A 24,040-nucleotide genomic window follows, 5' to 3' on the forward strand; every position below is an offset into this window, starting at 1 on the left:
CCAAATCTCAATCATAGAGCTGGTGGCGCAGAACTTCCCAAGGATGTGGCTGCTCCATGCTTTCAGCACTTCTCACTGGCAGCCACTCAGAAAACTAGCCACGCCCCTCCTGTCAGCCATGCAGCTATGGAGTTGCCAGACTACAGGGCCAACATACCTCATGCCGGACTGGCCAGCCTGTCAAGCTGCACAGCCACTCGGGGGCAGCAGTCATGAGCATCCACAAGCACACCAAGTGGCAGCCCAAGCAGGGCACCCCATCAAGGCACCGGGAAGGAGAAGCCCAAAGGCAGACCCAAGCAGGGAAGCTGCAGCAGACAAGTTCTATTTTTCACACAGAAAGGTTGGAGAAGGGGGGCCCAGTCCCTTCCCCGGGTGGGAATATTTGCTCCCTGTCTTACTCATGAAAAGGGCCATTCACTGGTGTCACCATTGTGGCAACAGTGGTTTGGAGCGTGGCAGAACTGCCCATTTGCCCACGGACCACTCTCTCACGAGAGTGGCAGACCAATGGGGAGCGAGGGAGGATGCTCCATGCAGGAAAGCTGCAGGGATGGGGACTTGGGCAAATGCTGTCCTGGCTCGTGCTGCCAAGCCACTGCCAAACCCTGCACCCTGCCAACCCATCCGCCAATGTGGGGATGTGCACCCCTACCTGCTGCCCCCAATGGGTGACACAGCCTTCCCAAGGTGGCTGGAAACTGGGGCTCTCTACTCCTGGGAATCACCACACCTCAAAATCTACATATGCCACAATATGTTGGCAGGGCCTGAAAGGGAGGCTGGAGAAGCCAAGTGCTATTTTTCACACAGAAAGGGTGGGGAAGGGGGCCCCAACCTCTTTCCCTTGGGGGGGGGATTCATGTCCCCAGAGGCTTGCTCATGATCAGGACAGGTCACTGAAGACAGTCTTGTGTCAGCTGATATCCTTTTTCAAAGATCCTGCCACCCAGCCCAGGGTTCAGTGGCCAAGCATGAGAGTGACAGACAACGGAGGCACCCCCAGACAGCTCATGAGAGGGACCATCAGAGTAGAGAGGGAAGAAGCTATTTGCCCAGAAAAAGCATAGCTGATTCAATAGGACAATACATTCTCTTCTCCACCTAACACCTCCCTCATGAGAGCGTCAGGCCATGGGTGTTCTGAATAGAGCAAGGATGGTTTCTGGCTCACAGCCACGGGGAGTGCTCTCCTGAGGAACGCATTCCTAGTCTTGGGAACCGTGGACAAGCTGCTGTAATACCATGCCCCCTGCCTGCATGCATGTCCATGTGCACAGGTGTACCCTTTCCAGCACACCACAATGGCCACCCTGCTATCCAGCAGTGTCCAAAGAATGGGGGCTCCCCTCTCCCATCCATCCCCACACCTGCAGATTTGCATATGGTGGAAGGACACACTAGGGACCAGGAATTCTGAATGAATGGAAAGGTCTGTGCCAGTGTACAACCTCGACCAAGGCTGTGCATGGTCCAGGGCAAGGGAAAGGAGTGCATCTAGATGCCCTCTGGGTGCATACAGGTTCACACAGGGGGAAAGTGTGGGGAGGTTTCAGGGGGAAACCTCCTTTTTTTTTTTTTAACAAAGAAAGGGTGGGGAAGTGTGGCCCAGCCACTTCCAGGGGGGGAGGGGTTACAACCCCTGGTTACTCATGAGCAAGGCCCTTGCAACTCCTCATCAAGGCATGATAGCAATAGCACTTACATTTATATACCGCTCTATAGCCAGAGCTCTCTAAGCGGTTTACAATGATTTTTAGCATATTGCCCCCAACATTCTGGGTACTCATGATGATAAGTGTGGCAACTAAATGTCCACACAGACTACAACCAATCACGAGAGTGCCAGGCCATGGGTGCTCCGAGTGGAGATGTGTTGCTGTTTATTGGGAAGCGGTGGACAGGAGTATCCCAGAGACTGCTTACCTGCTCCTGGGGATGGCGGCCGAGGTCCCTCAGAAACCACCCCCCTGCCTGGCCATTTGCACCTGTGCACAGGTGCACCATAGCCAGTGGTCCCTGCAGTCAACCCAGCTGCTCTGGGGTCGAGGGAGCAGAGGAAAGTGTTTTATCCCTTGATTTCCCATGCCCACTGTTCATACGGTGCACAGATGGACTGGACCCAGAATTAAAATTTTTTGAGTGAATGTAATTTCCTGTTGACCCACCCCTCAGCCTTGTGTGTGGCCCGGCTGTGGCACATGGGTGGGGGATGTCCCCTGAGGTACATGGAAGGCTGCAGAGGGATTTGGGGAGAGGGAAGTTGGGGTCCCCCCACAATTTTTCAAAAAAGATAGACAGGGACTCCACTAGAGCGGGGGGGGGCTTGAATTCCCTGGTGGTTAAGTGGAAAGCTCAGATTGTGAGCTCTCCATCTGCAGGTGGGGATAACAGCAGGATAGTCCAGTCATATCCCCAGTAGACTGTCCCTCTCATGAGAGTGATAGCTTACTGGGCAGCAACCTGCTTGCAGTGGCTTTGGGATGGCTCTAGCTGGAGCGCTCTGCTGGGGTCTCCCCTCATGACGTCTTCCCTGGTCATGGTGGGACAGACTACCCCAGGATCCTTTGCCCTCATCCATCTGCATATTCCATTCTAGCGAAAGTGGGTTTGCCTCCCCCTCGCAGTGAAAGTAGCATCCCCCCCACTCAGGCCCCCAAACCCTTCAGGAATTGGAGTTTGCATGGTGCCTTCAGGGTGTGGGGCCATGGGGGACGGTGGTGATGCCGTTTCTGGCAGAAACAGTGCTGGCATCGCAGTGCATTTAAAGGGCTTTCAATGCACTTCTCTTGCCAAGGGCAGGCGGGGTGCTCCAAATATGCAAGCTTGTGCTTGGCACGATTCGCTGGAGATTGCAACCAATCGCGGTTGAGTGGCAGAAGCGGCGACGCATTGCCCAGAGTCTGGCCGTGGATATGGCTGGCCCCGGGCTGGGAAGCTGTGCAGCAGGAAGCCCCTCTTCTTCAACTCCAGTTAGGCTAACAGTGGTTCTCTGTACCATTGGTATTAGGAATTTTAACTCCAGTTAGAGTTAACTGTGGTCATAGTGTACGTGTGAATCTGGCCATAGAGTTTCTGTGGAGATCAAGCAAGGGAGTGGAAAAGCAGAATAGCCTGTAGAAATAAAGGGTGGGGAAGGAATCCCTATTTTTTCTTAGAAACCTGCCATGAATAAATTGTTTCTGCAAAAGGAAGTTTAGCTACTTCATATTTGTCAAAGAACTTATCACTGTCTCACAACTCACTTATCCAATCTGCTCTTATAACTTGTTTTAATTTATATGGACATTTTCTGGAGTGCTCTATTCCACTTCAATAGTCTCCACTGCAGGACTATATTATGGATTTCTTGGAGACATCATGATTTGTTTTAAAGTATTGATCAAAGCACTGCCACCTAGCAAAGCTTGAATGCGTAGATAGAAAGTGGGAGAATAACGAAGCAGCAGCATCTAATTTTGACACAAAGAAGGAAAAGTAGAATATCAATGGCTTTGTTACATTGCAAAACAAAATGCCTCACTGAAAACCTCAGTAGCTGCATATTGCCACTGACTAGTGACAAGAGATGGAAGTCAAAAACACCACACACACAAAGCACATTGAATAGGAACAGAAATCTATCAACTTCATATGTTTAAGAAAAGGAAATATTATATGCAAATCTAATGTTTTCTGATTAACTGTATGAACCTCATGAAAAATACACTATGACTATGAATATATTTTCTTTTGGTCTAAATTCTCCATCAGAAGCTATCTTTAATCAAAGGGCACAATCTAGCAATCCACAGCTAAATACTTTTAGGTCCCCTTGATTTCAGTAAGACTCAGCTATGCTTAGCTTTGGCTGGCTCATGCCCAGTGTATTTTGGACTACTTGAGTTGTGAACTGGGCTGTGCAAGAAAGTTTTCAAAGTGGTTTTAATAGAAAAATAACATAAGAAGATGGCTCCCTGTCCCTAAAGGGGTCACAATCTAAAGAGAAACACAAGGCAAACACCAGCAACAGCTACTGGACGGATACTGTGCTGGAGTCAAAAAGGGCAAATTGCTATTCCCCTGCTTAATTTTCTCAAGTAACATATCTGCTGGAGCATTCATAAGTATACAATGCCTCAGATAGCCACCATTTTTTCCTCTCTAGCAGAAGCTAGGGAAACCAACAGTTAAGCAACACAGATTCGCACTTAATGTGTACAGTAACAGACCTTATGAGTTCCACAGGGCCAGTTTACTGTATTTTTTTAAATGGGCTGATAACTGCATTTAATAAAAACTACAAACGTCTAACACTACTAATATGGCAAAGCACATACTAGATGTCCCATTTCCCAAGACAGTGTATACAGAATTCACCCAATAAAGCCCAACCCTAGCAAAATCTATGAGGGGGAAAAACCAAAAACCTGTCCAAATAGAATCATTTATCAAAGTTTGAACTCCTATAAATAAGCCATTTTTTATCCTTTCTACCTCAAATTTGGCACAGACCAACGTCAGTCACATCTCTTCTACAAAATCAATCCATTGAGCAATTTTCTAACTATAAGCCACAGCAACTACTGCTCCCCTGATTTCTGGTTATAATGGCGGAAAGCAATTTGTCTGACTCACCCTTCATCGTGTATGGAGTGCTCCCCGATAGCTTGCAGGGACTTTGACTTAAAGCTGGATGATATGTGAACACACACTTAAAACTACTGTCTAAGAATGCTCCTAGACATTTTTCACCCAGCAGGCTTGCCAAAAAACAAAACAAAAACAAAAAAACCTGACAGAAAAAGTAGATTTTTAAAAATACTCTAATGAGCAATGAAATACCTGAATTGTGTGTGAAGTGCTCCCTGATAGCTCGCAGGAACTTCAGAGTAAATCTGGCTGATATGTGAATGCACACTCTCCATTCTAGAGGAGATGCAAGCTAAAAGCCCTGTGTGAATAATGCCCAGGAGGACTATACCTCTGCTTGCCTCCCTGATTGCAGCACAGGTGAGGAAGCCAAAGTAGACACAAGTTTATTAAGCGCTATTCTTCTAACAAGAATGGCCAAGTACTCCCCTCAGTGTTGGCACATCAGATTAGCTTCATGCTTATCACCTTCACAGGAAGGAATAAGATAAGAGGTAACAGGCTCAACTCTCTAACAAGAAGTGTTAATGGTTGGCTCGAGGCTTGGGAGGTAAGCTTGTTAAAATACCCCAGTACCTAACAAGGACTTTTTGACTATGTGAGATAAGCTCTAATGCACCCATTACCTCAATCCTGCACAGGTTTTTCAAACTATTCACCTCATTTTGCTGGTAGAGCACACCCAGAAAAATTGGAACCACACACAATGTATTCTTTGGTCTGTTACGGATATCATCCTTTTCAGCAGAAAGGTGTGGTCAACATTTGCCCCCAGGGCAAGATGTGGCCTATTTCAGGACCTCAGGACCACCAAGCAGTGTGTCCCTCCTCTGGATTCACCCATTGCATGTTTGTGCATCTAGGCACCAGCTTATCAAACTGGGTGCCAGCTTATCAAATCTTGTTGTGCCTGGGCTCTCATGCTAGTCCTGCTTTTTGCATCCAGATCGACCTTTTTCCCAGGCTCAATCTGTGCAGCATGCTTAGCTAGATTAAGATACTGGTCCCCTGAGACCAGACCTCCTTTGTGCTTTCCCTGGCTCCCTGAACCTTGAGTGGCACTCTGGTCCCCACCAGTGTTCCCTTCTAAGGCGTGTGCATGTGTGCACGCTCACAAGTTTTTTTTATGTCTGCTCAGTTAATTTTGGATCCCACTCAAGTTGAATCAGGAAGGCCCCACTCTGCATGCACATGCATGCACCTGCCTTGTTACTGCCACCCAGAATAAAACTCATTCTGCTCACAGATTTTTTAAAAACTAGCTGGGCTGGGCGCAGAGCATCTGCGCCTCTAGTTTAGCCCAGCCGTTTCCTCCTGGCCGCCACTGTCGCCGTTGTTGTTTTCTTGCTGGCCACCCACTAGCGCTTACTTTCCCACCCTCCTGCCAGCCACCTCTGCCTGGCCAGCCCACTGTCACCTACTCCTGTTGGCCTGCCGGCCACCTCCACCAGCTTTACCTACTGCGCAGCTCCGCTGGCCACCATGGCTGTTTTCTTCCCCATCCCTGTGGCTATCCAGCAGTTCTCCAAACTCACGCGAGAGCTGCCATGCATAGGATTTGCCACAGATACGTCTTAGAGAATTATATATAGAGAGAGAAAGAACACTGGTCTACACTCCTGAATTCTGCCTTCCCACCTGTCCCAGAGGAAAGAGGTACCTCGACATCTGTTAAGCAACAAGTGTCCAAGCACACCACCATGAAAGGATGTGCAGTATACTAATCTCTACTCCTAATTCTATTGCTCCCCTCTTTCCCCACTCTCTGACTTTAAAGTCTAAAGCTTTTCTCTTAGGACCATTTCTGTGGTCAGCCTTGAATGGATTTAATTTGGCTCTCAAGCCAAAACTCCCTTGTGAATTTCAATGTAGTACTATTAATATTATGAGCCTGGTTAAGATTGTTAGTTGATATTGTGTTGCTTGCCAATCAAGATTTCTCTTCTGTACCCCTAAACCCTAAAATAAACCTGATTCTATTTTTGAACTTCAATTCTCTGTCAGTCATTTGCAAGAACCAAAGCTTTGCACAAATGTATTCTGAAATGAACTGCTCAGTCTAGTTTTGATGATTAAACACACAAGTCCAAACATCAGTCAGGGGTCATTTGCCAATACCCCAGAGCAGTATCATTGACAGGATTAAACCTACCTTCCCTCAGATGATCGCTTTTTGTTTCTTGGGCATGCGAGCCGCGCACCCATACAACCTGTGCTGCTCCTGGAGGTGTGGATCAACTCATTTTCCTGGCCTCTGGGTATCCCACAAGGCACCATGCGTGGTGCCTTGGGGGATTTCCCCATCAGTCGGGTGCTCTAGGCGACCGCCTCTGTGTCTCCTTGGGCTGTGTGGAATCTGAGAAGACACGCAATCCCAGCAGCCGTGTTAAGGGCATGCTCATGCCTTTATGGGTAAAGGGCATGCTCAGATAAGAGCTGGACTAAGGAGGTGGAAGCACTGGATCCATGCAGATCCCAGCACTCCACACAAGCAACCTAGCCCAGGCTAGGTTGCTCATGAGAACAGCCTCAATATATGGAAGTTTGGTAGGTTCATAACTTAAAAGCCAAACTGTTCTCATTTCTATCCTCCATGGAACTATAAAATAAACTATTAGGTTTCAAACAGGGAATCTAAGAGAACCTGAATCAAAAGCCAGTTTAGAGAGGGGTTTTTGGGGGGGGGGGGGAGTTAAGTGAAGTGGACCTGAACCTAAAATCTCAAGGTTAACTTTGACCTGAACCACAACCAGATCCCTAACAAAACAAAGCTGTAACCAGTTCATTATAAGTAGTTCAATGACCAGGCACTCAGAGATTCTTTTTCAAGGAGTGGTGAGCATAACTGCCAACATTTCAGAATGAGAAAAGGGGACAATGCACAAAACATTTTCCACATACCTTGCCAGGCATGAATTAATGCACCGTGCAAAGCATTAATTACTTTTTAACTTCCCATTCTTTTTTTACTCCACATATATTGATAATATGAACCAGGGAAACAGCCCTGAAAGGCAAAGCCTGCACTCTTGAACCAGACCCTAATCTGTGAGTATTATATTGAAAATCTGAACTGGGGAAACAGCTTTTAAAGACAAAACCCATTCTCTGAAACCAGACCCTATTCTGTAGGGAAATAGCTCTGAAGCAATATCAGTGCTCTCTCTCTTGAAATCAGATACTGCAGGGATTGTACTAGTGATTGATTGATTTTATTTTATTTCTATACTGCCCTTGCAAAAATGGCTCAGGGCGGTTTACACAGAGAAATAACAATTAAATAAGATGGATCCCTGTCTCCAAAGGGCTCACAATCTAAAAAGAAACATAAGATAGACACCAGCAACAGTCACTGGAGGTACTATGCTGGGAGTGGATAGGGCCAGTTACTCTCCCCCTGATAAATAAAGAGACCCCCTGATAAATACAGAGAATCACCACTATAAACTTGAAAATAGCTTTGAAAAGCAACTTCTCTCTCAGTGAAATCAGATCCTATTCTGCAGAGAATATGAACTAGAGAAATAGCTTTAAAAAGCAAAGTTTGTGCTCTCAGATGAAATCAGACCCTATTTTACAGGGAATATAGGAGAAATAGCCCTGAAAAGCAAAGTCAGTGCTCTCTTAAAAGAAATTGGACCCAGAAAACTGAAGAAATCAAATGACAGCTCTTTCCCTCCCAGAGTCTTTGCATGCTCAAACGCAGTGTGCCTAGTGGGCTGGAGTTTTATAGGGCCAGATATGAACACATAACCCCTTGGGAGGAGGCTCTGGGCTGCCCATTGCCGGAGGCTCCTCCCCTTCCCTCCTCCTCCAGCTCTGTTTGAGGCCATGATCCTGGATCTCAACAGAGGTTTCGCAAGAGGAGACATCAGACTCTTGTGATACTTTGGCAGATGGGATCACAAGTCACGGGCACACCCGGTTCACAGGCACGCAAATGGCCAGTGCGAACATGCGGAAGCCTTCAAAATGACCGCTGTGAGCAGGAAGAGGACCCAAAAGGCATGAAAATGGACCAGAATGGCTTTAAAAAGACAGGGGGCAGCAGAGGGAGTGGGAACCATTGGATACCCCCTGCAGCCATGGCAGCACCCCATCCCCCCGAGGCTGCCGGACCCATTTGTAAGTTTTATTTTTTTTAAACTATTTTAAAAACCTTGTAGAACCCCTGAGCTGGCCCAGGGGGTTCAGTTCACAGTCAAGCTGAACCAAACTGAGTCTCCAGTTTGGCTCGAGGGCAAGCCATCAAACTGGCCCAGTCTGATGGCAACCCGGCTTGACCTCGAGCTGGTTCACACATCCCTAGATGTTACAGGTTAAAAACAAACCAGTTTCAATGTCAATATATCATCCTCAGTATCTTCCATAAGCCAAATGTCTCAGCAGTTCCTAAATTTCTTTCTCACAAGATAAGCAGTAGGCGGGGAAGAGAAAAGGGGGAGGATAACAACTGCAACAAGGAACCATTAACTCAACTTCTATCATTCATGGACTAATAAATTTCATAGCTGAAACCATATCCTTTAATAACCAGAAGCTTATTTAATAGCATCTTTATTTGTCCTGAGCAGCCTTGTTTCTGTACAAGTATACTACCTGCAAAGGAAATAAAGAGAAGCCCACTTCCCTCCTCCTTCACAATGCTGCTCATATAGTTTGGTAATTTTATGAAGTGGCTGCTAAATTTTTGAGCTGGCTAGATCTAAAGAAAAACTGTCAAGGCCTGGGACAGAGTTAAATTAAGATTTCTTTTTGTTAAGTTAGAATAACTGAAAGAGGTAGGATGGATATTTAGACAGAGCCCTAAGGAGTATGGAAAAGAAATCACTTTACTACTCTTTTTGAAGCCTTTCCTAAGTGGGCCTTAGAAAATCATTACATATTGCTTGCTTATTTAAATTTAAGTCTAAAGGCAAAATAATGCAAGAAAACAGTTGGTTATTATTCATGAAATATATCCTAAACCAGTTAAAAAACAGTTTAGAATGTCTGAACCAGTTATCGAACCACTTTTCTGAACCACAACTGAACTGGAGAGTTACAAAATGCTGTTAATCTTATTATAAATCTAAATCTAAGCCAAAACCTAACACACATATTGGTTCTACTTCCTGGTTTCTATTAAACTTACATCACCAGCATTTTTTCAAGAGTAACTATATCCTTAATATTACCCCTTAATATTTATTCCCATTCCTTTATTAAACTTTTTGTGTGGGTGATGCAGCCTAAATTACAATACTGTAAGAACTGGAAACTGAACCTTTTATTTATTTTTTTTGGAAGCAATATATAAAAGGGTAATGCATCAGTATCAAAGTCTTGGTCTTCTTCCTTGATTCCTTCAAGAAGCTGCTAGTATGCACTGCATCCTTTCAGATATTTAGCAGTCTTAACAAGATGCCTAATGAAAATGCCAGATAATTTAAAAAATAAAATACAATTTTAAGTGCATGCCTGCTGGAAGCAACACCAAGACTGCCAAAGCTACATTAGGTTGTTCAATGAATATCTATCACAGATTTTTAAATTTAGAAATATGGCACTGCTAACAGATCTCATACTTGGATACCAATGTCATAAGTTGTGAAACCTTTCTACAAGAATTCTCTGTAAGTGGTGAAAGGTGCATTCCTGCTGCTTTAGCTTTGTTGTAAAAGCTTGTTTCCCCATAATTTATACTGTCAATAATGATTTGAAACAAGAAACAGGCAGAAGGCGCTAGACATTTTGCTAAGCAGTAAATAATCACAGTCATGACCCAGACAAAGTTAAGTACTTCTAAGTCTCAGAGATTTAAAATAAGGAAATTAAGTATGTGTTTTTTACTCTCCTACTGAAAGCAATCATATTTAAAAACACTGGCTGACATCCAGCACACTGGGATGCAGGTGATGCTAATCCACTCACAGTGCTGCACTGTGTGAAGCACTGGCGGTCTTTCACTCTTGTACAAGAGCACAAACAAACATTTAAGTAGTGCATCCATATTCTAGAAGTGCTATTTAGATCAGAAACACATAGCTTGACCATCAGTGTTGTGTCTCCCATCTAACTTCCAGAATGTGGACATGCTATTTTTGCACTCTTGCTCAAGAGCAGAAGACCCTTAGTGCTTTACTATGATCAACACTTCCCTGCATTACACTGCACTGGATGTCAGCCACTTAACTCTGGATGACTCTTTCCAAAACTACTGTTCCATCCACCTGGAAGAAAATTCACAAGAATATTATATTTATAAATATGATAAAACTGAACAATAAAAGCAATTTCAAAAAATAAACACTTACGTTGACATTCCTTACAGCACTTGCCATCAACATACGCAGGAGCAGAATTAAAAGGGCAATCTGAAAGTGGGCAAATCAATGCTTCACATTGGATGGTACCATTCTAGAAAAAAATAAAAGGTTCTTTTGAAAGTATTTTAACATGATATAGTTAGATAAAATGATATTTTAAGATATGTGTCAAAAGAAGCAACAATTTATTTTTCTTCTGTCAGTTATGAATGTGAAATCTATCTACTATGAAAAACATCTTATGCAAATTTCTGATATGCACATAATTGGTTCTTTATATAGTGACAGTAACACAGTGTTGTTAGAAACCTTAGTATGTGCTACTCAGACGTTCTGCCAGTAGTGCAAACTTGTAGATTACTGTGAAATATAAACCTTGAAGAATCTTTCATATGATTCCACAAGACAACCAATCTGTAATTTTAAAAATAATATCATAGCCCTGTGAACATTTAAGACCTCAATGCCTCTGATTCTGTGACTCTGATGTGGTGCTCTGTAAGTGCAAACGTTGCCTTACACCTTTCAGGATTGGGTATGCTTCAATGCTGAGCATTTCCAAGCATCATCCCTGGTTTTGATGGTTTTGATGGAACCTCATGAAGGTTCAGATTATAGCAATAGCAATAGCACTTACATTTATATACCGCTCTATAGCCGGAGCTCTCTAAGCGGTTTACAATGATTTTAGCATATTGCCCCCAACATTCTGGGTACTCATTTTACCGACCTCAGAAGGATGGAAGGCTGAGTCAACCTTGAGCCCCTGGTCAGGATCGAACTTGTAACCTTCTGGTTACAGGGCGGCAGTTTTACCACGGCGCCACCAGGGGCTTATGGTTATGATTATGGTTGACAGGGGCTTATGGTTAGATTATGGTTGACATATTTCCTTTATCACTTGAATCAAGGCAATGGTTATATGACTACATTTCTCCAGTTTGCTTGTTCTTCCTTCCTGTTTCTTATATTGTCTCCCAATAAATTAATTGCTCAAAACTAGATGAGAAGTTTCTTTCCCAGCAAAAACAAACATAATACTTCTGAAATTAGCGTGTACTTTCCAGCAGAGCCTAAACATCCCTTCATTTTAAAGTGGATATTCTTTTCTTACATGCCACTAACACAAATTCATATTGTCTCACTTAACGTCACACCAGCTTTACACTCAGTATTTCCGAGTGCCTTGCCAACAGACCTTCCCCTCCTAATATAACCCTGGGGAAGACTGAAAAGGAACCATCTCTGCCCAGCTACATCCAGGTCCTGATCTCACCCGCACACTGCAATATCAGCCAGGGGCAAGATCTGCTGGGAGGCTGAAGCAGCTGACCAGGTTAGCCTTCCTTCACAAAGCTTCTTTGTGCCTCCCTCCAGTTCTGGACATAACAAGAGTTCCCAACATAAGACACAAGCCAGACTTTAACTGTAACAGAGGGGCATGAATTTGTTTGATACATTGGACCCAATATATTCAATTGTTACTAGTAAGTAAGCAAATGCTTAAATAATGGAATTCAGAATGTCATATTTATTAGTTATTCATTTGTTTAGGTTTTCCTAGCAGCCAAGACGGCAGTCCTCGGTGGAAGGAGTGCTTTCTATCCCTATAAGCCATTTTCTCAGGCACGGCATCTTATATGTCCCAATGTTGCTCTATTAGAGTCAATAAGGGAATGTAAAGACTCAGTCCTTGAGAAAATGGCTTCTGGGGGTAGAAAAAAGATTATTGGGGCAAGAGGATCTTCAGCACTGGTTGCTACCCACCCCTTGTCCCCATGACATTTTCTGGCAGGCAGGATCTTTATCTCTCATTTATTTCAATTAATCTATTTCAACTTCATTGAAATCAATGAGAGATAAATACCCTATGTGCCCCAAAAACACTTGGTGGGGGAAAATACCCACTTATCCCTGAAGACTCTTGGGACAAGAAGTGAGTTGCCATATATTCTTACCAGCCACTTTCCTGCATGCAGAGTTTTTCTATCTCTAGTTGAAATCAATGTATTCACGATGTACCCATTGATTTCAATACACAGAGTTTTAAAAGGCTGTATGTAGAAAAACAGCAGGTAGGGACTAAAAGGCAATTTTACCACTGAAAACCTTCTTGTTTCATGGTTCGGTCACTTTTTTCCACCCATCAGCTGTTTTCCCACATTTAGCCTCAAAAAGGTCTCTCACAGGGAGTGGGAAGGAATGAATGGGAGCAATGAAATTTTTAAAAGATACTAATGGATGAATAACTAAATGAATGTGAACATAATTAAATGCATGCCTTTTTAAATAATGATAACAAAATGAAATAAATTCTTGTACCTCTCCTGTAACATACAAATTGAATACCACTGGCCAACATCTAGATTAACTTTGCACCAACATGCCAGAGTTTTGCATCGCACAAAGGGCATGATTTTCAATGATTCCCTTTGCAGCTGTGTTTGCCTCCTGAAACTATGTCCCTGAACGTCCCATAGTTTTGAGAGGCAAAAGCAGCTGCAGAAGGAAGGACAATCACCAAAAATCATACACCTCTCCATGCAACAAAAACCCTGGTGCATAAGTGCAGGGTTAGTCTAGATTCAGGCAAGTAAGTTCCTTTCCATATCTTTTTTTTAAGCTCACAACTGTTTCATATCTAACAATTGCAGCAAATTGTATGACTCTATCTACTCAAATTACAGCCATACCATGCAAGTGCAGTTCTTACAGCCATCAGTCCAAGATTCAAACTCCCTGTAGGTGGCACCCTTCATAGTGCAGGTTCTTTCACAATAGCACTGATCCAACCTATTCATCCTTTGCTCAGCTTGGGACAGCTAGGTACATGTTTCACAAAAAGGGATTTGTTAGTTGTGGAAAGGGTTACCTAAAACTACAGTAACAAAGCCATTCCTTAACATTAAGCACAGCTGAATTAGAAAAAAAAAGAATATTATGAAATAGGAAAACAAATATCCAGATACTTAACACAGAAAAATGCAATACTATATAAAATGCAAATATACCCATCTCACTACAGTTCATACAAAGTCTTTCTAGAGTGTCCAATGCAGTTGTGAGAGTGGTTAGATGTCTTTTATGCTTCAGTCCATAGAAATGTGTATATTGAAATATCTTGTGCCAAATGGGCTGCCCTGTAATTCTAATGGAAGAGGCTCATGGATGTGCATACAGATCTGCTTTTTTCTCTGGTCTGAGGGATTCGCTATTATTGGAAGCACCATACACACACCAAAGCCCTAACCCCACATCCTTATACCAGATTGCTCTTTCAAATTGCAATTGAAAGTTCAGTATCTTCTCTTTCAGTCTTTAGTTCTAATTATTTAGCAATCAATCCAATGCACACTTATGCAAGAAATATCCTTTGAAATCAGTGGGACTTTCCCAAGAAATAGGAATGGACTACATGTGGATTTTTCATCTACATGCATCCAGAAGACTTTGGAAAAAATGGATTGTCGTGGTGGTGATGATGATGATAATAATAATAAGACAGCCTGAATTTTGTGTGATCACTACTTGTAATGCACTACACAGTGCCTGTGATAACCAGCATCTTACAGTATGAGCTGTGTTCACTATACTTGTACTTTGAGAGCATGACTGGTTAATTGTTTGGCGGAAACTTAAGTTGCTCCAAGCCCAATGTTAGTATTTTCATATTCCACAACTGACTTGCAAAGGCACATGTTAATACATGGTTCTCATTTTGACAAGGACTAAATACTTCCATTGTCTCTTGCTGTATGAAGGTCATTTTGGCTCAAAGACACAATAATGTTTATTTAATTAGAATGTTCTCTCTTTCCAGGACTATAGAAAATATGCAATCATGATCAAAGGTCAAATCAGTGAAAAGACCTAAATCCCAATAGATTTCACAGACAGTTTCCATGCACTTTGGTCTTTTTGTGTGAAATTTTCTCCTCTGTGGGTTTTTATGTATGGGTAAAGTGGACAGGAGTGGGGACAACTGCTGTAGTTGCAGATTTATGTAAAACTGTTTACAATTTTTGTAGCTGTAGATGCTTATTCTTTGAATAATTTTGGTGCAAAGTATTGCTGACACAGGTAGCAATACTGTACTATTTATCAAGCAATTCAGAATGCTAAGGGATTTTAGAAATAGCTTGAAATACTTTTTGTAAATTTTACAGGTCATGATACTAAAAATATTTTCCATTTATCTGTCATTAAAAACAGTTTAGCAAGCACATTATATAGCAATTCAAAACCCTCTATAAAACATTTGCTAGCAAGAGGGTAGTTTGTTTCATCAGTTGCAAATGTTTTCCTTCTTGGCACATTGCACAAGAGAGGGATCGTAACAGCCTTGAAATTGTGTTGCCCTATAACCCTAAACCAAAGGAACTGAGCAATATTCAACCTTCTAGTGAACGTGAGCTAAAGCTTCTGAATAAAGGAATTCCTGTAAGAAATGGCCATACCGCTGCAATCTTCCAGTATATGTGTTTGACAGAATAATATTTGTCAAAAAATGGCAAAAGTTGAAAGGGGTATCTGTTCACTTTTCTTGCCCAAGGAGCCCATACTTAGAGAACCTTTCAGCCACTAATCTTATTCCCATGAGTATTCTAAGCTATTCAATATTTTATTCATATTAACTGAATAATTATTCCAAGAGATTAATGCTGAATATTTATGAACCACTCCTTTGATTTTAAACTAGATTTCCATTCTAAGAAGAAAAATAAAAATTCAGGAAAGCATTGCACAAGAATATATAAAATATACATTTAACCAGTACATTTATATCACACATACACACATCCCGCAGCCAAACTTCTGCATCACTGCAACCTTATCTCTCCCCCCGCCACCCACCCAAACTTCTGAGAAATGTGTTACCTTGGCAGAGGTTTTGGCTAAAATATCTTGTAGCTCCATAATTTTCTGCACAAGTCCATGGAAATCATTACAGGTTGGACACGCTGAAATTACAAACACAGCATTTGTCAAATTGTACTTCTGTGAGGTTTTGGCTCTTTACAACTTAGTTGAAAATCAACACATTTTAAGAAAGATCTTGCTGGACAAAAATTAAACAAGATGCACCACATTGTATTTTATGTATAAGAACTAGCACACTTACTGCGATTAAGATCTGGGCACTGAGAAATAAATCCTTGAGGCATGACAAGTAATTGCACATCTTGCATTATGCCCTGTGTGCAAGTGGGGGAAGAAAAGGTTATATTATTTTTAGCCTGTCAGGATAATATTCTGAATCAAGTGTTTTTGTATAAAAAGCTTCTTGTCCACTCTCTCTATCTATCTATATAGTGGAATCATATATATATATATATATATATATATATATATATATATATATATATATATATATGAATGATTCCTATGTAATCATTATCTCTTGCTCTCATTCACTGAAGTAGAATAGAGAAGAAGGAAAATACCTGTACTTGTACACACTGATACACACAAGTATTCAACCATTTGCAGGGACTTAATTTGCAGGGATTAAATGTCAAGGTGTAATTAAGCAGCAAGAGACTGGTTGCTGTGAATTCACAGTTACTTTTATTTAGTCCCCAAAGAAAAGGTTTCAAGTGACCTTTAAAAGCAATTTTGAAATAATTTGCAGTTTCCTTGAGTTTTGAGACACACATTTAGATAAAGGGGGAGTGACCAAGATGGCAACAAGCTATGAGTACAATCCATGAGTTCCTTCCCTAAAACCGGATTCTTCCCTACAGAGGCTGCACTCTTCAAACAGAAAGCACACAAAACACAATCATGGCAAGTCAAAGGAAAAGAAGCAGGAATAGCCCTAATAACTATCAATCTGTTAAGGGGAAGAAGATGAGAATTGACTCCCAACAATGAACCAAATAGAGCAGTGAGTTACTTCTTTGCTATCCTAAGAACAGATTTTCAGCTCTCAGCATGGAGAACCCTCCCTCAGCCCATAGGGAGGCTACTGATTGGGAGAATACATTACACCAGGCACCTTCCTTGCCATCTAAGATCTCCAGCCCATGAAACTGCCTGGAGCAGAGACACAAGAGTTCCAGAGATGCCTCCCGTCCCCTCCATAAACTCTTCCAAAACTCCTTGATGCCTGTCTTTTAACCACAGAAATGGTGATTCAAATCCTGGAGCACATAAACACTAAATCAGCAAAGGCAGATAAGCTCAGGCATGCCTTTGATGCACTAGTAACATGCAGTAATCGAGAGGAGAAAAGGCCAATTAACCATAAATCAGCTTCCAGCAGTGTCCAAGCAGCTCTCTCCTCAGCCTCAGCTCCAGACAGGACCTCTGCCCAAACCTCACACAAGACTCATGAATGGCTCCCAAAATCAACCCACGCATCTAATTTCTTGTGTGTACTTCAAACTTTCCAGATGCTGCTACAAACTCCCTGGAGTTTACTATTAGTTTGCAGGACTCTCATTTCTGTACATTAATGTAATTCATTGCTATTTGTGGCAGCACCTGGAAAGTTTGAAGTACACACAAGAAGTTACTTGTTTACTTCTAAATTTTCACCCCAGATTTATAGACCCGGACTCAATCCAATTTCTGCCCAAAGGAAAAAAGAATTGTGCCACTTTCAAGCCACTCTCCACTTAAACTTATGTGGATGGTGGGCGGGGGAGAGAATCTGCTCCAAAATTACAATATAAGAACCATCAGAGTATTTAAAGCATGCACCATATGGATATTATTTGCCAAGAAAGCCAAAACTGCTCTCTCAGAAAATGACCTTGCAGATAAAATAACTGGGGGAATGAGTTCAGTCCTCAGCAAACACAGCACTCACAGCAAATTAACCCCTTATGGCCTGGAGACAGTGGAGAGATTGAGGATCAAAGGTCCACAGACATAGTCATTGCTGAACTTTAAAAACTATTCACAGCTGTTGAAAACCATGCACAGCTTTTAACAACTCTCCTTCTCCACTCAGACTCTGAACTTACAGAGAGCAATATGGATATCCACAATATGGATATCTGTACACACTCCACACACACACACTACTGCAAAAAGACTCAGTGGTGCCACTGCTAAGGCCCTCAAGCCCCAAGACTGCCACCAAGCCCAGATCAAAGAAGAAACTGCAGTTCACTTCTCCAACTTTAGCTCTGACTCTGACTCAGAGACCAGTGGCAGCAAAATGGACTTCAGTGAAACTCGCAGGACCAGCCAACCTGAAGAATGGGGCAACCTTTGAGCCTCCTCAGCCACAGTTAATAACATCTGCATGCATGCTTCCTACCTATATCGAAGAGTCATGCACTGCAAAATTACAGCAACACCAAATTAAGGTGCATCACCTGCACCATCAAATGAGCTGCACACAACACACACAAGCCTAGGGGGATAAGCAATAGGAACGTATGCCCACCATCTTATCCACTTCTTTCACAAGATGCAGATACTGCAACCCCTAAGGAAGGGGGCCCCCACTTCACCCACACAATCCCAAGAGCTGCAACCACCACATGTATTGGAGTCACCCAGTGTACCCCCAGGGGTGCCATTGGAGCCAAATGTATCAGAATCCACCCTAGAGAAATTATGCACCAGAATTCCAAACTATGCTCTCTGCTCACATGAACCCAGCCAATATAACTACCGACTGACATGCAAAAGACCAGCATAAGGTCTCCCTGCTGTCCTGGAATTTGGCAAGTCTGGACTCCAGGTGCAGTGATGCTTCCTTCATAGACTTTATATCCAAATATGACATCATAATGGTGCAGGAAACCTGGACTTCTGAAGATGCAGCACTCAACAGCTTCAGCTAATATTCATTAGAAACAGAAACATACCCAAAGGTAGGAGTTCTAGTCTCTACCACCCTGTGTGCGATGCCAGTAAGACTACCCCCACTTAAGCAACAAGCTCTGGCAGTGACAACCCATTTTAGTCACTACACCCTATTAATAATCAACATCTACCTACCCCAGTTGCAATGAAAACCACAGTTTAGGAAAATGTGGACTGAGTTGGAAAGGTACCTAACTGACCTTCTGTCCTCCTTCCACAATGCATAAATAGTGATAGGTAGCGATTTCAATGCCAGGACAGGCCCAGACAACCGTATATGCACATATAACTCTGGCACCACTCCAAACCATGGTTTGATTAAGAATGCACCAAAACCAAAACACTTATCACCAACTACAACGCTTTCAAAGATTGCATGAGCCCAGTGTTCGTGCAGGAGCTCCTCAAGCAGAATTGGCAATATAAACAACTAGTTAAACCAAAGGAAAGAGACTCTATGAAAGCCACCTGGTCTAACCTTATCCAAACAGTCAGAACCAATGACTTGGCCACTTCTAGTGCATCACCGCGGACCACCCCAGCAATGGCCTGAGGCTCCTGGATAGCTTCATTCCATCTGAGGAATGATAGACACTTCACACCTGAGTGGGAATGGCACTTTGGTGAGTAGCACAGAGGAGAAGAAGTGGAGCATGGAAGCCCTCAACACAAAGTAGAGGACCTGCCTGCCTGGCCACCAGTGATAATGGAAATCATGGATCTTATCTCACAACTGAGACCAGTGATGGCCCCAAGCAGTGATCTTATTCCCTCTGATCTAATCAAAAACAACTCATTGTGGTGGGCCACCATTCTGGCCTCTCTGTTAACATTCATTGACAAGCACAGTCATCCCTGCAAACTGGAGACTAGCAGTTATTGTTCTAATATTCAAAAAAGATAGGAGGGATGATGCAGCAAACTATGGAAGGGTGAAAGTCTGGGTTATTTAGGTGACTCACCATGGAATGAGGAGTGGAGCAAGTATGCAGCCCTGTTTGACACCTTATGGGTTGGTATGGTGCCTGATAGGTGGCCCTAGGGGGATGCATCTAATCTTGAGAACTATATCATCATGGAGGGTATCAACATGAGGGATAGCAAGCACCAGTCGACCGAGGAGGTTTCTCATTTCCCACACACTTGTCTTGAGGGATGGTGTTGAAAGCCGACTAGAGATCTATAAATGCTGCATCCTGCTCTATACAGATGACACAGCAATACTCACAAGGACCCCCACAGTCTCAAAAGAGATCTGAGAGACCTTGCTCAATATTGTAGGGAGGATCTACTAGAAATTTACTATCACAAAACCAAAAATATGGTATTTACCACTCATAGCACATAAATGTGAACACAACTGAGCAAGTCACATACTTCAAATACCTGGGGGTAGTCTTTCACACTGCTGACACCATGAAGACTCATGGCAACCACATTGCACAAAATGCCCAAAGGAGCACTGCTTCCATTCTAAATTCTCCCGTACAAGAGGAGAATACATACCCACAGCCCTCAAAAAATTTGAAACAAAGTCGCTGGCCGAACTCCTCTATGGTGCTCAGCTGGGCCCTTCTCCAACTTCTCCCCTCTGGAGCTTGTTCAGTCTAAATTCTAAACAGCAGTATTCCAAGCACCTGACCCCGATGTGTCCCCAGCACCAGCCTACGACTGAAGGCAGGCCTGGTGAAATTGGAGACTAGAGTATGGCTGACCATACTCAATTACGGGCTAAGACTGCCTTTCCTCTCAATTGGTCTAGCCCCCCTAATACTACAGGTTGTCTACCAATACACATGGAAATGAACTCTGGTGTTGAAAATTACATCATTTGGACTATCCCCTGCCCACCTCCTCTCCATGGGCCATGAGCAGGCCAAAACATTCTTCAAACAGCGCATAATGGATATAGAATGCCCAATTGACTTAGATAGGTTCCCGAACTTCCTCATCACTGAAAGTCAAAGATATATACCAGTGCCTGCTGTATATCTTAAGTGGCTAGAGGTCACAAATCACAGAAGGGTCTTCACCTTGGCCCACTTTGGTGCCCTCCCCTCATCTGCGCTAGACTGAAGATACAGGAAGAGCCCCTTCTTGAAACATCTGTGCCCATGTTACTCTGGGGAAGTCAAAATTTTAATTCATGGTTGATTTTTAAATTGTTGAGTTGTTTTACGTTTTTGTATGTATTTTAACTTGTTTTATACTATTGTTAACTGCCCAGAGACAAAAGTTTGGGGTGGTGTACAAATGTAATAAATAAATAAATAAATACATACATACATACACAGAGCACATCCTGCTCCATTGCCTGTTTGGTAGAGACAGCTGCAAGACCCTTATTCTCCCGCATTTCACTAGGTTGCCTGGCCGCACAGACCAATTCTGTGCCCACCTACTACTCTCCGACTGCAGTCCTTCTACATCACAGGATGCTGCCAAATTTTGAACAGCTGTGTGCAAAATTTTCCGGGATTCGACTGCCAGAAAGTGTTAACCAGGCCTGATACAGCACTTAGCTTTATCTTTAACTCTTTAGATCAACTCTATAGCTCCCTACAGCTTTATCCATATAGGTTTTAGTCCTCCCACATCCCAGAGAGACTCATTCCAGTGGTACAGCAACTACTCTTATTAGAGCGACCATTCCAACTTGCTGTCCAAAATGGCATGGACTAGAGGAAGCCTTCTACCCGGTGGCAATCACCAAGACAATCGCTTGACGAGGTAGAATAAACCTTAGTAAAACATCTGGGAGAAGAACAGGGATACCTTTGGCTGGAGCAGTTATAGAGGGCTCTCAGCGCTCCAGAGGACAAGCCCAGGCAGCTCGTGTCATGAGAATAGCTTTGATATGTAACTGCTCTGAACAGAAGCTTCATGCTATCCCATGAGGTCATTCACATAACAGAAAACTAAAAGCTTATCCTCCTACCCTGATTCCACACAATCAATTCTCCCTCCTCCTACCTAGTTGTTTGCACCCAAACATACAAAAATTGGGAGCACACACAATCCCCAAAACCGTTTTAGGACACCATTTTCGGTTGTGTGAATGACATCCACTTCTAGGGATGGTCATGCTATCCCAGACAATAATCCTGTCTTGGTTTGTTCAGATCCTGCAATTTCTCCTTACTTGCCATGATCTTGCAGAAGGGTGACTGGAAGATGGCTGTGGGGGTAAGGAGTTCTTATCGAGCTTCTACGCTCCACTCTCCTCTGACTGGGGACGGGTCTGGCCAAGGCTTTTTTTTTTTTTTTTTTTTTTTGCTCTTGTCTTCCCTGCTGTAGCCTGTTTGCCATCAGGGGCTGAACTCACTCTAATTGTGTTCATATATATTCTGCACCTGGCCAAACTGTCTGATTGGTGTGGGTGTGAGACACACCCATTGGGCTTCTAAGATCTTGGCCTTTATTAGAGTGGGCTGCAGCCAGAGGTGCAGCCCACCTGCAGGCAGCCGCCGAAGCCGCCTGCAGGTGGGCCAGCCTTTGGAGGTGGCCTTCGGAGGTGGAACTGAGAGCTGAGGCCGACATACTATCTTGAATGTCTAGAGAAGATTCTTGCTCACTTCACTGTTGGTAAGATTGGGTCGAAGTAGTTGTAATGTGTCTGTGTTTGTCCAGAGATGGGGATACAGGGGGCGCCTTAGTTGAATGTGGGGCAGCTATTCCAGTGGTGGTGGGGAATAGAAGAAGTAACGTTGGCAGGTCGGCAGGCCATTCCAGGGGAAAGGTAGTCAGAAATTTAATAGATGTCTCCCCTTCCAGCTGTCCTGCCAGCTCTGTGACCTCGGAGAACACTGCCAACAACCTACATAGCCTTACCTTGCTCCTCTGCAATGCCAGGTCGGTCCCAAATAAATCAGAACTCATCCATGATTTGATTATGGATGAAGGGGCTGACCTGGTGTGTATCACCGAGACTTGGCTGGGGGAGGCTGGTTTCCCAGTCTGATCCCAGCTTCTTCCTCCAGGGTATTCTGTAGAGGAGCAGGTGAGGGGATGTGGGCGGGGAGGTGGAGTGGCTGTGGTCTATAAGGATAACGTCTCCCTTACCAGGGCCCCTGTCGAGGTATCTGACCATATTGAATGTGTGTACCTAAGTTTGGGGACCAGGGATAGATTGGGACTTCTGTTGGTATACCGATCGCCACACTTCCCGACGGAATCCCTTACTGAGCTCACAGACCTGGTCGCAGAACTCACGTTGGAGTCTCCCACACTTTTGGTGATGGGGGACTTCAATGTTCATTTCAGGACCAATTTGTCTGGGGCAGCTCAGAAGTTAATAGGGGCCATGACAACTATGGGCCTATCCCAAGTGGTTTCCGGACCAACGCACACTGCAGGACACACGATTGATCTGGTCTTTTATTCTGATCAGAGTGGTGTTTGGTGGGTGGGGACTCCTGTGATTTCCCCATTGTCATGGACAGACCACCATATGGTTAAGGTTAGGCTTACAACAACTTTCCATCTCTGCAGGGTGAGCGGCCTATTAGAATGGTCCGCCCGAAGAGGTTATTGGATCCAATACGATTCCAAGAAGCCTTGGAGGGATTTAATGTTGGCTTTGCCGGTGATCCTGTTGATGCCCTGGTTGAGAACTGGAACAACTTGCTCACCAGGGCAGTAGACATGATCGCTCCTAAGCATCCCCTCTGACCTGCTTCAAAACTGGCCCTTGGTATACGAAAGATCTAAGGGGGCATAAGCGGCAAGGTAGGTGACTGGAGCGCAAGTGGAGAAAGACTCGACTCCAATCCAACAGATTGCGACATAGAGCACATTTAAATATCCATGCTCAGGCAATACGTGCGGCAAAGAAGCAGTTCTTTTCTGCCTATATTGCATCTGCGAGTTCACGTACAGCGGAGTTGTTCAGAGTTGTGAGGGGGCTAGTATGTGCCCCCCCTTCCTTGAATCAGAATTTGGAAGCATCAGTTACCCGCTGTGGTGTGTTTAAAGAAGTTTTTGCAGATAAAATCTCTCGGATTTGGGCCGACTTGGAGACTCCACAATTAATTTGATGTCTGAACTGGAGGTGTCCAACTCCTCTTATGTGGTTTGACTGGATCAGTTTCAGTTTGTGACTCCTGAGGATGTGGACAAGCTGCTCGGAATGGTGAGGCCTACCACTTGTTCTCTTGACCCTTGTCCAACATGGCTTGTTCTATCTAGCAGGGAGGCTGTTGTAGGAGGCCTGGTAAAAATCATAAATGCTTCTCTGAGGGAGGGCAGGATGCCTCCTTGTATTAAGGAGGCAATTA

At 43.6% G+C, this 24,040-nt stretch overlaps 1 protein-coding gene across 7 annotated transcripts in view; it reads right to left on the bottom strand.

Moving 5' to 3' along the window:
* NELL2 (neural EGFL like 2) overlaps positions 1–24,040 on the bottom strand; it is a 224,322-nt gene that overhangs the window by 148,491 nt on the left and 51,791 nt on the right. For all 7 annotated transcript variants that reach the window (XM_053255344.1, XM_053255341.1, XM_053255338.1 and 4 more), the window contains exons 6-9: positions 16,063–16,135; positions 15,819–15,901; positions 13,634–13,762; positions 10,929–11,031 (exon numbers count right to left, since the gene is read on the bottom strand). In XM_053255344.1, the coding sequence (XP_053111319.1) occupies positions 10,929–11,031; positions 13,634–13,762; positions 15,819–15,901; positions 16,063–16,135 (388 nt within the window). The remainder of the gene's footprint in view (positions 1–10,928; positions 11,032–13,633; positions 13,763–15,818; positions 15,902–16,062; positions 16,136–24,040) is intronic.

Source organism: Hemicordylus capensis, chromosome 5 (genome assembly GCF_027244095.1).
Source record: "Hemicordylus capensis ecotype Gifberg chromosome 5, rHemCap1.1.pri, whole genome shotgun sequence".
In the NCBI taxonomy this organism is placed as follows: Eukaryota; Metazoa; Chordata; class Lepidosauria; order Squamata; family Cordylidae; genus Hemicordylus; species Hemicordylus capensis.